General features: G+C 47.4%; 1 protein-coding gene across 2 annotated transcripts; it reads right to left on the bottom strand.

The window, feature by feature from the left end:
- Nucleotides 1-311: 311 nt before the first annotated feature.
- Nucleotides 312-13274, bottom strand: AGO4 (argonaute RISC component 4). Of its 2 annotated transcripts, XM_074162196.1 has the most exons (18): nucleotides 13256-13274; nucleotides 10063-10228; nucleotides 9281-9401; nucleotides 8023-8204; nucleotides 7488-7624; nucleotides 7264-7398; nucleotides 7001-7088; nucleotides 6425-6572; nucleotides 5737-5856; nucleotides 5379-5507; nucleotides 5082-5215; nucleotides 4150-4334; nucleotides 3883-4042; nucleotides 2961-3276; nucleotides 2582-2716; nucleotides 1689-1790; nucleotides 1287-1486; nucleotides 312-1178 (listed from the first exon to the last, which is right to left on the bottom strand). In XM_074162196.1, the coding sequence occupies exons 1-18, from the start codon at nucleotides 13272-13274 to the stop codon at nucleotides 1070-1072; spliced, it is 2586 nt and encodes an 861-aa protein (XP_074018297.1). In that variant the 3' UTR covers nucleotides 312-1069. The 2 variants fall into 2 exon arrangements, with proteins under 2 accessions (XP_074018297.1, XP_074018298.1); XM_074162197.1 differs by lacking the exons at nucleotides 1689-1790; nucleotides 13256-13274 and having other exon boundaries at nucleotides 10063-10205.
- Nucleotides 13275-15780: the final 2506 nt, after the last annotated feature.

The raw sequence follows: 15780 nt of genomic DNA, 5'->3' as shown, positions 1-15780 counted from the left end.
TAAAAATAATTCTTAAAAAAAGCATGGAAGTGCGTCTTTTCTAATTAGTTTCAGAAACTGCCAAATTGTGTGTTCAGAAAACGACACGAGAATGTTGGTTCAACTCATGCACAATCCTCAGCTAGAAAATTACACTGTTGGGGGGGCTTAAAAAACAAATATTTATTGCCAAAGTTAAACCTTCTATGAGAAAAAAGTTTTAAAATCACTTAGATTTATCAAACCACACAGCAGCATAAAGTGGGCACTTTTGTAAAAGTTTGCAAAATACCTAAAAGCTAATTTTTTTTTTTTTTGTTTTTATCATTTTTAGAGGGGGGAAATGATGGTTCAGTACTTGTTACGATACCATGGCAGTATTATTTGTAACCATTATAATTAAAATCTACTGACAGGCATCACTATCTGGTTATATTACACATTCACAGAACAAGAACCACCTATTTGAACTCGCAGAATAGTGCAATTGCTTCGCAGCCGAAGTCTGCAGAGATTAAAAAGATAATCAGTCAAACTGACAAAAAACTGCAATACCTGTGAAAGTTATGTTCGTTAAAAGGCATTTACAGTAGTGAAGTCTAAAATCTCCATTAAAAAAATCTATGGCCCCACACAATTCAACGCTTACGTTTAACTGGAGTCGAACATTTTGCCGTACTACGCGTACTCACGAAGCAGCGCACGGAGACGGGGGATCCGGCCTCACGATGAACTAATGGGATGAGGAGATAACTTAAAAACGAGAGCTAGCAAAATATTCAATAGAAACCTTTCGTGCCAAGTCCTTTAAAAATTTCAGGATGATCGGCCTTTTGCGCTTTGAGGTAAAAATTCAGTCCAATGCATCAGAAAAGACAGTCTATGAATTTCTATTACATAAAATAATGAAACAAATGGCTCAATTGTGTTGGTGCATCAGACGTTGCTGTGAAGTCCAGATTCAGTGCGACTGTTCAGAGCTGCTGGTAGTGGGCAGGCCGGGGTCAGCCGGGCCCCAGCCAAGCAGTTGGAATTCAAATGCTTCGGGACTGCGTGGGCTGTCGGTTTTGCCTCATCTCCCCAGCTGCTCTCAAGCAAAATACATGGTGTGCTGAGTGTCATGGTGGATCTGCACCGCCTTCGCCAGAGCCTGGGGGTCGCGGCCGTTGCTCTGTCCTGACACATGGCTGCCTTCAGCGCTGCAAGGACGCAGACACACACACGCAACCATCAACAACTGGGCCAAGCAGCGTATCATTCGGGTCTGTTATCCGGCCACCGAGACGACGAGGCACACAGTTCCTTACCTGTCATGATCCTTGTCCACGAGGTGGTACCTGGCCCTAAAGGCGACCAGCCTGGCGTAGTAGGCAGGAGCTGGAATAGAGACGGATCGCGTACAGCGGACGTAGGTGTGACACAGCTGGTACGTCAGCAGCTGGAGCTCGTCTGCGGTGAAACAGTTGTCATCCCACAAGACCTGGTAGTGGGAGGGCCGGCTGGTTCCCTGTGGAGGACAGAGCAGCGTGAGCCGGAGAGCAGAGACAGAGGTGGGACCGGCAGGTTGCACCTTCCACCAGGGCAACGGAGAGTAAGTGCCCAACGGCACCCAACTGCTGTGACTAAGTCTGCCAAGCTTTAAATAGAAGCAACATTACTCATCGGGACAACCACAAGGGTTTAGTGGCACAGCAGAGCTGAAACGTTACCTGAATTCCCGCGTGGCTACAGAGGTAAAAGTCAAATTCAGAAGGATGCGTGATGGTGCTGTCCACAGTGGTGCCTGCCGGTACGTTCCCGCTCTTACCCACCTAGTGAGGGAAGGTTATTATTAGCCCATGGGTTTTTTTTGGAAATGACCCAAAAATATCTCCTAAGGTAGGCTCCACTCAAAGCTGTTTGAGCATTTACTGCTCAAGAAGGTGGAAAAATATCAAGGTCATTTACATAGGAGGAACGAAAATGTTCTCCGAGAATCCATTTTTAGAAACTTCACTAAATCCAATTGGTGTGTCATCAGAGAAAAATAAAATACTTGCCAGTACCATTAAAACTGCAGAGTGGGATAAAGCCTACACAAGTAATTCAGGATCTGAAAATGCAGGCTTTCTGAAATAAATTTATTTCATACCCTGGTTTGCACTCGCACCCCAGAGATCTGTATTTTTTAAGCAAACCTGAGATCAAGAACTTTCCTACAGAAGGTTCTTTAGTCGGCTTGTGGATTTGTGCCATCGGCAAATCTTCCAGATGCGTCTGGAGACAGAACGAACTGAACAGCTAGTTCGGTTTATAGTCAGGAATCCCAGACCATAAAAACCCAGGCTCCAGCTCCAGATACACAAATACAGGGATACAGAGTACGCCCACTCCAAAAGGGGCTGGGAACAAGCTGTTCCATCTGACCACTTGGTCTAGAGCAATAAAAAAAAGGGGAGGAACTGGTTATTTTGGTAGAGAAAGCCTGTTACCGCACAGAACTGCTACTGCTCCTGCAGGTTAATTCCCTTTTAGTGGGCGAGATGGATTCCACCCCACTTAACCAAACAATCTTACTTTCCTGCTGCCATCACCTCCTTCTTATGGGGTCAACATTACTTGCCCTTTCAGTTTTGTCAGCACAGAATAGTCTGGTGTGATGCCTTTTCTGCACAACAATGTAGGTTATTCCTGGTCTATAATCTTCTTCCAAACTAATGCAGGCCTTCCGGATCGCTATCAGTTCTGGCCAAGCTACCTACAAGTAGAAGATTTCACTATAAGGTGCTGAATTCAGTACATATAACATTACTTTCATTTTTTTCCCCACGTACAAATGCCACTTCGTAAGGAAGATGATCAGACAGGATAACTGCACATTGTGCTTGCCCAGGAAAACTCAATGAAACTGTTAATTGTCCCCTTAGCAAATGCAGTCCACATAAATATATTTTTCAAGGCAAATCAATTTTCACAAGCCGCAAGAAATCATTAGACAATACCTGCTTCATCTGCCCTTCTGATACTCCCCCTCTGTAGTAAATGATCCTGGTGGGCTTGAAACGAGTGGATTTGTAGAACTGGATCAATAGTTCTCGCACCATGTTGGTGAGGTCCTGGATCACCTCCTGGCTGTAGAGCAGCTCCTGGGAGGTCTCCTGGCGCGAGGTCTGCACTCGCACGGTGGCACAGTACCGGCTGGGGTGCCCGTCCATGCTGCCCACCACCGCCGCGATGGACGGCTTCTTCCCGTCCCCAGCAGGAGGGTGAGTCACGTCTGCTCCCAAAAAGATCACTGGCTGCTGGAACACCGAGGGCCTGTTTGATATGATTAAGGTTTATTAAATAATAAGTAATAACAACAGTAATACAAACAAGGGTGGCGAGGAAGAAAAAAGAATTACATCCAAGGAAGGTATATCCAGACCATTCAACAGAACTAAAACCTGTCAGAATCTTTAAGGACAAAGTTCTCTGCGTCAAGCTCTTACAGTCCACAGAGAACAGAAAGTGAAAAGGAAAGGATTAAAGTCAGACAAAGTTACAAGCATTTATCACAAGTCGCCCCTCCTTACTCCTTTTTCTTTCAAGTTGGAAGGAAATACAGTATGCTTGTGGCAAGAGGAAAAGGTAAGACTTTAGAGAACCCAAAGGCAGGAAAGAGAGATATTGGGGGAAAAAAAAGCCTTTGTGAGGTTGTCTTCACACCCACTGCTGGGTGGCTCTGACTCTAGAGATGAGCCTCAGCACAGGGCTCACTCGGCAGAGTCTGAACGCAGAAGCATCCTTCTCTGTCCACTTCAGACTGTGGGTACTTCTAAAGCACATAATGATTTGAAAGGTACCATTTTAGCAAGCAAAACAAAATGACACCATTTTGCTTGACAAGCCAGACTTCAAGGAGAGCTTTAGATTTAATCTCACCTTTGATGAGGTACAAGCACATTGTTGATTCCTCCAAGCTTTGCGTTTATCTTCAGACACAGGTTGGACAGTGTTTGTGGTGAGGTTTTTACCACATTCTTTACCTGAACACACTGAGTGGCCATTCCTAGAAGCGTGTCACCAACCCGCTTTACCTCAGCTGGGACAGAAAAAGAAGAAAAAGAAGTTAGTGGTTCCAATGTCCTGAACAGTCAGTAGTTCCATCGCCGTACAAATAACTAACACTTGACAGTCTTTTCTCCATACCGTACACGGGCGTCTTTCCGGGTAGGATCACCACGATCAGCTGCAGACCAACGTACGTTAGTTTTAAGTGTTTGAACATGGGCTCCACGCTGTCCGCTCCCTGGGCGTACTTGCAGAAACAGGGCTGGCCCTGGATGGGCATCCCCGCATCCTTCGAGATCTTGCGCAGCTGGTCCGTAAAACTCCTGTAAATTAAATATAAATGGATTTGTCCTGGCTTTTTCCACTATGTTTCACTTTGCCGTTAATTTTATCAACAAGATCTAAGCTATTTCAGCTATTTCACAGCACTTGCAACTTGACACTACAGTAATTATTTCTTAACAATCCTGTCTGAGGAGGTTCCATAAGCCCCAGTTTCTGCAATTTTAGAAGTCTTGGGGAAACAAACATACATTTGAGTTGAACATTGAGGCAGATTTCCCCAAACTAATACTGATGCTCTGGCAGACCATTACTCCTCCACCAAACTTATCTGAGCATTACTGCAGCTGCGATTTTTCCAAACGTTTCAGTGGTTCACACCACCTCTATCTTTAGGATTCTGCAGAGAAATTTGAAGGACAGGGGACGAATGTGGTGTATGTTGCCTGGGTGGCAGTAAAGGTTAAGAAAAAAAGTAGTTCCTGTTTTACAACGAATGACCATCATCAGTTATTTGTAAAAACAGCAGAATACAAACGGAAAGCAGCCTCCAGAGCAGGAAACGCAGCCTTGGTGGTGAGGGAATTAACGCTTTTCGTCACTGGCCAACTAGGCACTTTGTCACAGTCTCCTCCCAAATTGTAAATATTTAAGATGTTGCAGAACCATGATTTCCTCTTTCTACTCTCAGATGCATTAAGATCAACTTATATTGCATAACGCCTTTCAGAAATATGAGTAAAATAAACCCTGAAATAAGTTCCCCGAATAAAGAGGAAAATACTTACTTTAGTAAGTCTTCCCTGCATTGTTTCTGAGGAGCAAAACAGGCAACAGCCCAAACTTTAATCTCAATGCCAGCATAGAACTGTTTCCCTCTCATGTCCCACACACCTTGGTTGGGTGTCGCCACAGTCTTGTTCTAGGTAAAAATCCAAAGGCAAATTGAAAACAAAATGCCGCTTTGCCTTGACTATAGCCCAACACAGCGCTCGTACAAAGGAAGCCTCACGGGAAGATATGGGGACCACTTAATTAATGTAAATAACCTCAAGACAAGGTATTTTACAAGATGTGGAACTCACCCTGCCCCCATATTGCAGCATCGGTGCTGGCAAAACTCTGCCTGTCAACTCTGTCATTTCATTGTGCACAACGATTCCAAACTCCTTCAGATACGGGTCGGGCCCACCAACCATACTGTTACTTTTCACCTGGTGACAAGAAAAGTATTTACGTAGCTACAAGGAATGCTTCAGGTGGCTCTGTCCTCTTTGCCACGAATAGGCTTTCTATTTAAAAGGATTTTTTTTAAAGAAGTCGGATTTTTTTTAACTTCTGCAGTTGTTGGTCATTCTATTTCTCACTACACATGCTACAATGCTTCTGGAAGAACCATAAGAAGTGACAAATGCCAACTATTCAGCTGGAAAGAACACTTACCAGTCTGCTGATTTCTTCCTGCCGATCCGGTGCAGATCGTGCAGTTGCTTTTATCATCGTCGAGGTCTGATTGTCCGTGAGCTTCTTGATACACCTCTGGCCTGCCACGATGTTGCACACCTGCACAGGGACAGAATCACAGAATGATATGGGGTTGGAAGGCACCTCTGGAGATCACCTCCTCCAACCCCCTGCCAAAGCAGGTCCACCCAGAGCAGGTCCCACAGGAACGTGTCCAGGTGGGTTTTGAGTGTCTCCAGAGAAGGAGACTCCACCACCTCTCTGGGCAGCCTCTTCCAGGGCTCTGCCACCCTCACAGAAAAGAAGTTCCTCCTCATGTTTAGATGGAACTTCCCATGTCCTAGTTTGTGTCCGTTCCCTCTTGTCCTGTCACTGGGCACCACTGAAAAAAGACTGGCCCCATTCTCCTGACACCCACCCTTTCAGTATTTATAGGTGTTGATCAGATCCCCCCTCAGTCTGCTCTTCTCCAGACTAAGATGACCGAAGTCCCTCAGCCTTTCCTCATAAGAGATGTTGTAGGCCCTTCATGATCTGTAGCCCTTTGCTGTGCCCTCTCCAGCAGTTTCCTGTCCTTATTGAACTGGGGAGCCCAGAACAGCGAGAGGGGGCCTGGCACCGCTTCACGGAAGATACACCGCAGGGCAAGAGAAAGCGAGATTCTCACCTCAAGCGGTAAGTACGTGTGTTTCTGCTCCTGTCCTACTTGGAGACAGGGAAGGTGCGGATATTTTAGCTGCAGACTGTATTTCTGCTTAAAATACTGAGCTACTGTGCACTCCATCGCCTGCCCGTTTTCCAGCTGCAGAGGAAACCTATAAAGGACGATTTGTTCTGGTTAGACTTTTCAAGAATTTTTTTTTTTTAAAGAAAAAAATGGTATGGAAAAACCTATTCCAGACTAGAAATGCTGGAAACATTTATTTTCCTTAGCCACTGTATCTTTTCTTTTATGAAAAGATTTTATAGGCTACATACTGAATTTTTCATAGCTATTTTAAAAATTTTAGCCTTTAATAACTATATTTAAAAAGTCAGGATATAGCTTCAATTTTCCTGTGCTGAAGGAAATAAAGCAGTGGTCTAAACCCACACTACTCCTCTTCTCCACTAAGACTAAACATTCTTGTAAAGCGACAGCTGCTCCACCTCCAGAATCAACTATTCTTGCATGAACAATGTACCCACTATATCTAACAGGCTCAAGATTTTTAAAACGGTCAGAAAGTGCTCATGTACATACGTCTGGTGACTGGCTGGTCGCCGAGTAACGTTGCACACTCGGTATTTTCTCTTCATCTGGCCACAATGGGTAACCTCTACTTTTAGACCTGAAAACCCAACACAAAAGTCCTCTAAATAAATTCAGGCGTAGGAGTCACCTTTGGGAAAGACGAGGGCAAAAAGGAATGTGCCGGCTTCCCAACGCCTTGCAAGTTTTCATTACAGTGTAATGTGAGCAGGTTTCCAGTATTTTGTTGCAGCAGCTTTAGAACAAGCCTTTACCTCTGATTTCTTTGGTAAATTTGACACGCTGGGAGTCCGTAAGGGGCTTGGTTTGTTCATTGATGTTCTGAATGTCCAAGACCTCGCACATGAACTCGATGATAGGCTGGGCACGATAGAAAGCAGTTGCTGACACTGGGATAAAAAAAAAAAAAAAAAGAGGACATTTAATTTAGAAGCAGCGCGAACTCTGATACACTAGCGAGCCAGAATTTCCCATGTACCATCAATGTTGAGCATCATGTTCCACATGGCAGGTCTGACCGACTGGTGGAAACCGAACCAGACCTCCCTGCCGCCTCCCAGGGGGTGGTAATAACCTTCGGGAGGGGAGAAAAAGGAGCGGCCGACGGGAGTGTACCTGAAAAAAAATAAGAACATGAACCCTTTGATCATTCTTTTCCGATACACCTTTTTACATTCATGCCTATAGTGTTTAAAATAATTTCTACAGTCCGTTAGAACTGTTAGAGCTAACTTACGGCAAGCACACAAAGGCTTTACCGACAGCGCAGCTGGAAAGGCTACAGCAAATTCCTGTTAGAAACATGACCAGCAGGTACAGGTCCTGAGTTCAGATCAGATTTCCCTATTCTAGTGCAAATTTGTAAGGCAGGCGTTGGATTACACGACAGCATCCCTCATCCCTTCTACTGCAGGGAAGCGTAAAAGCAGCAGAATAGCAGCGAGTAATAACTAATACAAACGTTAGGAGAGAGATGGGATCGTGGCAGTCGGGAAGGCACCCAAAGCACCCACCTCATGGAGGGAAGGTGCCGTGTGATTACGTCAAGCGCCTGGACAGAATCTTCGGGAACTTCGTTCAAGTGTCCAGCCAGAGCTTCCAGCAGCAACTGAAGGCTGACAACGGACACCCACTGAATGGACACCTTAAATGTCTGGTCCTTCCCCTCTCCCGGAAGCGTCACCTCCATGTCCACCTGAGAGGATCAAACAGAAAAAAGCACAAGCTTTTGTTATGGATTGCGGACTATCCCAACCTTGCGTTTTTCTCCTAGGTAACCTTTAAATCTATATTTTTGACACCTAGTTTGTGTAATTCTCTTGAAATATTACAATTGATTTCCTTGGAATTTTGAAAGCTTGTAATTTATTCATCTGAGAAACTGCAGTGAGGTATCTTTAAGTATAAGTTTTAAGTAGTAATTAGTATGGTGACATCAAAGCTCCGGAGAACCGTGACACTTTTTTTTTTTTTTTTTTTTTTTTTAAGTCAACCAATTAAGTCAGCCCAGATGTCTGTGAACCAAATGGAAGGCAAAAAAACCCGTTTTGGTCAGAAAGAAGGCTCACTGCGAAACACGAGTCTCAGAGTTCTAGCACAGCACCTGAGATCGTTGCAGGGGGGGTCGCACTAGATGACCTTTAAAAGCCCGTTCCAACCCAAACTATTCAATGATTCTGTGATTATTCTCACACACCATCATCCCCGAGCATAAATGTGAACTCATTTTATGTGTTCCTCGTGGCACTGTACCAGCAATAACCAGATCCCCAGGGAGACGAGCAGACGGGTTAAGTTGTGTATCAGGACTGGTTAATGCAGACTGGAATCCGTTACCCAGAACACGCAGGGCCAGTGCCGCTGGTGTGGCTGTTGCCAGTACTTGTGCCACATGTTCTTGTGGAACAGGAGGAGGTATCTCAACAGTGCAGCCAAACCAAAACAGCGTATTTTGTCATCTACAACTACTTTATCATTTAACAAATTAAAAAGGAAATTTCTATCGGGGTGAAAAAAAAAAAAAAATCTACTTGCAGTTGAAAAAGCACAATGTATTAATTCACACTGACACATTCTCCAACTAAAGAGCTGGGAATCAGAAACTCAAAGACTACAAACTCTAGTAGAACACCAATAAGTTCCTAGAGATCCCTGACTGGCACTACCTGTCACTTCCAAGACTATTTGGGGTTTATGTCAATAAAAGAGCACTTTTCAAACACTGTAACAGTTTTCCCACAAAAGCTTAGAACTGCTTATAGTAAGACTTACCCTGTCCCGGCCGATAGGTAACGGGTGTGCAGTATACATGTTGCGTTTCCCATCGTAGCCAGGCTGCCGATCCCCAAATATCTGCATCTTGAAGTGTCTCACCATAGTGTCCACCACCTCTCTGCAGAGGGAGTTACCGGGTTCGGTTGAAGAACACAAGAATGCAGCAATAGTCTTATACAGTTTAAAATTCCTTTTTCCCATTTTCTTAAATGAGGAAGGCAGCAGAACAGCAACACACTAGAGAATAGCCAAGTCACCTCCAGGCTCAGACAGGGAGGTTTCAGCACACGGGTGCCTACACGCGAGGCAGGTACCCGTGCTGTCAGCAGAGACACGAGCACTGGGATCTGGAGAGATGCTCAAACACGGGAGCACACATTTGCCTTGAAGTGGGAGAGGGTGGTCTGTGGATCAATCAACGTGTGGACCCTGAAACGTTGGCATCAACCTGCAAACTGAATGCCCTCCCTCAGCCGCTCACACGTGTTTGTGTAATAGACCGAGGAACAATTACCAGGGACATTCACTTGTAAACTGGAAAATAAAACCAGCTGTGGTTCAACACTTCGTACATTTCCTAGAGCCTTCCAGATTACAGGCCAATTGCAAAACATCTTAATAAAAATAAGGAGACTATTATATTACAGTTCACTGAAGAGCAACTGCTAACCACGGTACAAACAGAACCTGGCCTTTAGCGGATGAAGAATTTCCAGGACGTAGAGTTTTCTTAAATTGAGGCATATATATACTCTTTAATTTTTGTTATTAACTCTTACCTGTTCACTCTTCGGGGGCGTTTTTCTGGTTTGATATCTACATCATAGTGATAAACATCAATCTTGGGGATCTGAACCTGAAAGTGATTGGCCAGGAGGCGGATGGGTTTCCCAACAGTTCCCAGGCCAGGGCGCCGGGGCGGCTGGAAAAGGCTTGCCGGGGGCCCTGGGGAAGGCAAATAAATATGCATGAGATGGGACGCATCATTCAGTGCAGTATCATTTCAGGTGTGCTTTAGCTGAAACATCTTTCTGACAGGGCAGAAAGAAATCTTCAGTAGCTCGCTGGGGTTGCAAATGGAGCTGTTCCAAGTGGCTCACAGCCTTCCAGCTGCTCGGAACTTCCCGGTAAAAAAATGTGTTCCCTAAAGCATATACAGGTTAGTGCCATAATTCATCCTCAAAATTTTAGTGACATTTATTCATGACTGTGGTTACGAACTCTACGGAGTCCCGAGATGGAATGCAACCATCTACATATTAAGTATTTTTATATAATGTAAAGACAAATATATTCCCACCATACCACCATTTCTAGAACTAGCCGATAGCCACACAAGCCACAGTTTTTCTTCCCGCCCCCCTCCCCCAAGAGTTAAAGTCCAGATGTTAACAGTTGTCACTCCTGGCATATTTAGGACATACATCCCCAATTTTTATCTGAAAATTGATATTATCTGGAAATAGGCAAAGGGTATTTTTATTCTAAACTAAATTAAAAACATATTTCCATGCTGGATCTAAGCTAAAACAGTTTTGTCATTTCCTTTACATCACAAACGGATCACTTTTGTTAGTAGTGAAATACTTTTCCCCTACAGCACAATTTAAGCCAATTTAAAACTCCCAACATGAAGAAAGGAGTGAGGAAAGGTTCAGGCTTTCTTCTAAAAAGAAGAGTAAGGGAGAAAGCATAAAACAGGTATAGACTCCTATGAGATGTGGAGAAGAACTTACTTGGACAAAAGCAAGAGCTTCAGGAACAGTTCTAAGGAGGAAATTCTTAGGCTTGAAAAAGTACTCACGCAAGCTAGTCACTAGTTAAGTCTTTAGTTAACTTCCTCAAAGTGTTAAGATCTGAGATACCACGTTAACAAGATTAAACAGACCTTTTTCTAAATATCTATCACAGCCTTCGCATATAAAGCAAACTCAATTAGTGTATTTTCATGGATTTTGCCTGTATCTGCCAATGCTTACTGTGATCAAAGCTTTCTCCCTCTGTTGTAGAGTAGCAAAGGAGAGGGGGTGAAAAATATTACAACACAAGAATGCAATAATAAACCAATCATAGAACTTCGGGCAAATTTAGTATCGTAAGACTGTGCCAACCTGCCAGTATCCATTTAAGTCAGAGATTCAGAGTTTATAGCGGGAGGGAAGAGAGGCAGATCAGCTGAGGGAGGATGAAAGCCGCATTTGGGTACACTTCAGGGTGCAGCAACAAACTTCAACACAATCCTAAACTAAAGCCAGGACCAAATCCAAGGCACCTTCTACACCGGGTTTGTAAGCCATCCAATGGCTATGACATTACCCATTAAAATTGCCGGTCTGAGGACAGGAACCCTGGCATATTTTTAAGCAGAAGTAGCACTCAGAGCATGCAAGCAGCCGTAGCCCACTTGACACGTCAGCTCCCCGAAGCCACAGCAGCGGGGTGGCTGCCGGGCCACAGCCGTCCCACGCCACGCGTCGCTGCCTCTGCAACCCCCTGACTAACTGTCACCAGGACAGTAGGGACTCACAGCACCGTACCAAAACCAGTTGTGGGGTACAGCTGGTACTTTAAAACACTACAGCTGTCTGGTCAAGCATGAATCATCAAGGGCAATCAAAGTTTGCTGTGCTTATTTGGATACTAGAGAGATGATCCATTAATCCCGTGCTAATTAGTCTGAAGTAAGTGCAGGCACTGACCTCCTGCAAGAGATTAAATGACAACTATATTTACCCATTTTCCTCCCTTGGTATTGACAAGTTCTGTAAACAGCATGGCAATGCTGACCTCAGGCGGTTTTGATCAAGGGAGATAAAACTTGCACCTCCTAAAGTTATTTCTCAAAGGATTCCAGACAACAAGCTAAGAACCGTTTCCCCATCTGAAGCCAGGCCGCCCTGCAAGTCACACTGAGTTTCATCCGGATTTTTACCTGATCGGCCTGACTAGGGTGACATGTGCTGTTACTCTTTTAATTTCCTCTGCTCTGCGTGGATTATGCACCAAAGCACCCTCGACCAAGTTATTTCAGACAGGAAGCAGTTTTACAAAACTAAAAGAGGATCTGCTTCTACAGTGGGAAGCCAGAGAGGACAGGCAACAGCACATATACACACAGCAGGCTCTCCCAGCCAGCCCTCCGCTGGCTTAAAATCTGGATTCTTCTGGAATTGCACTTTGTGTCAATAAACATTTCCTATCGCCCCAAAATTAACACCACCAATAGTTCCATCGGGAACTTGATGGGTAAGATGCGCAGAGTACTTAGGTCAAGAAATACATCTTGCAGGCATTTGATAGAAGAATAGTCACGGAATAAGACACAAGCAGGAAAGTGCCACAGGCAAAATACCACCGACATTTACCCAAAGTTTGTTAAAAAAAAAAAAAACGTCTTTATGTTCAGAAAGCATCACCTTAAACTCTTAGCAACAGCTTCATGTCAAAACCACAACCTGTTATGGTGCAGCTCGCAGGACTCGGGTGCAGGGAGCACTGCACAGCACACACCGAAGCCCCCCCCCGGCCCCCCCTTCCCGCTGTCACTGTCCCCCCCGCGGCCCGTTCGCTCCCGGGGGTCCCTCACCCCGCAGCCCCGGCACAGACCCCGGCCGCCCGCCCCTCACGGGCTGCGAGGGCAGACCCGCTCCCAAACTTCACCGCCCGGCGCTGCCAACGCGCCCCCGAGCCCGCTGGCGTGTCAGCCCGCCGCCGGCGGCCTGCTGCCGGTTCCCCGCCGGGCCCGGCCCGCGGCACGCACCGGACCGCCCGCCCCAGGCCGCGGCGGCTGCCGGCCCGGCCGCGAACGCCCGAGGACGGCGGGGGCTGCCCCCGCCGGGGCCGGGCCCGCGGCCTCCGTCCCCAACGCTGACACGGCCCGCCGGGCCCGCAGCCTGACAGGGCCGGCGCTGACCGCCACCCGCCAGGCCGCGGCCGGCCGGGCCCCCGCGCCGCCCCCCCCGCGGCTCTCACCGGGTCCCAGCGCTTCCATGGCGGCGGCGGCCTCGCTGCGGTCCCCCCCGGCCCCGCCGACCGCCCCGGGCCCCGCCGCCGGCCCCGCCGCCGCCGCGTAGCGCTTGATCTCGGGAATATTGGCAGCGGGGGGGGGGGGTGCCGGTGCGAGAACTGAGGGGGGGCGGCGGCGGGCCGCGGGGGGGGAGAGGGGGCTGGAGAAGGAGGAAAGGAGGGGGGGGGGTGTCACTCCCCGCGCTCCGCTTCCCCGAGCGGCGGCGCAAACAATCCCCCCGCTGCGCCGCCGAGCACCGCGCGCGCCCCCGCCGCCGGCACGCGCCGCCTCCCGCCGCGCGCGCCCCCCGGGCGAGGAGGAGGAGGAGGAGGAGGAGGAGGAGGAGGAGGAAGACGAGGCCGCTCCACGCCGCCCGGCGCCGCCGGCTCGCGCACGCGCGCTCGCCCCCTGCCGGCGGGGGCGCGCACGCCGCCCGCACCCTTTCGACGCCGGCGCGGCCCCGCGGCGGCAACAGGTGACGGCGGCGGCGGCGGGTTCCCGCGCGCGGCCCCGCCCCGCCGCCCGCCTGAGGGAGCCGCCTGAGGGGCTGCCCGGTGTCCGCGCTCCCCCCCACACCCCCGGTACCGTCCCTCCTGCTTTACCCCCTCCCCGAAGCCCACATCTGTTCGCCGGTTTAATAATTAACTGAACGGCGCCTGAAAACACTCCGTGGGCGCTTCCACCCGCGGCCACCCCGCGCCGACTCCCACCGGACCTCGGCTGCCGCCCCCCCCACCCCCCCCGGAACGGGGAACTTGCCCGGCTTAATGAATTACACCTCGAATAAACCAGCTGAACAGCACTAATGAGATTTAAAACACCTGAGGTGTGGAAGTCGGGTGAACCTTCTGGGCTCCGCACACCTGAGGGCCGTCCCCACAGCCCTTCTGTGGGCCCAAGATGGCGGGCCCAGCGTGAGGGCTAATGGCTACTGGCCACCCGCACAGAGATCGATAGCCATCGCGGGAGCTCACCCCCGGCAGCAGGGAACCAGCCAGGCCCCACCGTCATGGGCAATGTGCTATGGGGCACCGGGGCCCCGCTTCAGCCTGTCAGAGAGCATCCCCCGGGGCTGGTCTCGGCCAGCGCTGGCAGGGACAGGGCTCCCAGGCAACAAATTCATCTTTTTAAAAGCCAACATTTCAGGCCAAGTGCCCTTAAATAAGGGGGTTACGCGCTTTTTGCCTTTTTAAGCAGCTTGTGCTACTCCGGTGAGCTGCTCCCTTGCACACACCCCACGTTCTGTTTGGCCAACAATTCTCACCTGACTCACAAGGTCACAAGCCAAAACATTTTTTAAATAATAAATGCCGAGTCCATTTTATTTGCCCCTTTTTTTTTTTTTTTAACCTGCATGGTTGATATTCCCGGAGTTGAAACATCAAAATCCTATTTTAAAATGGAATTAAATTGGAGATTCTCATACAATCACCTGACACCAGTTGACACTTAAGGAAACACCAGTTTTACATGACCAGTAACAACCACCTGTGACGTTCTCCATCTGGCAACGTTTCCATCCCATTATTCCCCATATCTAGGGATAAAAAACATGTATGTAAGGGCCACGCAAACAGTACTTTATAAAAACCAAAGATACAATCTCTGCCTCAAGAAACCTGCAAAACAAAGGCTTGGTCCTGTAAGATGCTGAGTCCAACAACTCAAGCCTATACTTAATGCATTATGAACTCAAAAAAAGTCAGCAAAGCAATTAACTTGATAAATATTACGCACCCGTTGAGGCACCGTGGCTGCCAAAGCTTCAGAGCCCGGTTTCTGTTCCTTAACCCTCCTTTTCACCAGGAACAGCCACACGGTTCCAGTGGAAAGACCTAATTTGGTTACGACAAGGCTGAGCTCTGAAGATTTGCTTCTAAACATCTCACCCAGAAGGTGGGGAGGGGGTATGTCACTTCGTAAAAAAATAGATTCACAAACTAGCTTTTACCCAGAGCTAAAAAAAAGTCTGAATTTCGTTTAGCCAGCTGACTCCCAAATCTGTTCCGAACCCAGCAATGACATTACAGCTGTGAGTAGGTACAATAAACTGTTTTGTTTTGTTTTTTTTTAATCTTTTTGGGAGAAAGATCCCCCAAGTCCTGGAATTTATAGTGTAATGCCACAACCCGCTCTGTGTTGCCAGTTACCAGTCAAAGAACAGGATCGGGAAGCAAATGTCCGCACAGCGAAGGGCTTCTTCAGCAAAGAACAGTGTTCTGCAGAAAAAGGGCAGAGGGTCTTAAACACTACCTGAATATGTTCTGTTTAGATTTGCACAACATTCTGAAAACTCCATGGTTTTTTATTTATTTACAAATGCGAATACCTTTTTCAAAAGCAGGCGATTTCATTTGTTACTAAAACCAAGGATTGTTTTTTCTCTGTCTAGCGGGTTAGAGACAATCTCTTAATTATATGGATTAATGGTGGTTTTGCAGAGTCCGCATCTGTCCCCTCCACTACTAAATAGCAATTCTTAAATTACTGT

Source organism: Numenius arquata, chromosome 21 (assembly GCF_964106895.1).
Source record: "Numenius arquata chromosome 21, bNumArq3.hap1.1, whole genome shotgun sequence".
NCBI lineage: Eukaryota > Metazoa > Chordata > Aves > Charadriiformes > Scolopacidae > Numenius > Numenius arquata.
The sequence above is the reverse complement of the archived record's forward strand: the minus strand, read 5'-3'. Positions and strand labels throughout refer to the sequence as shown.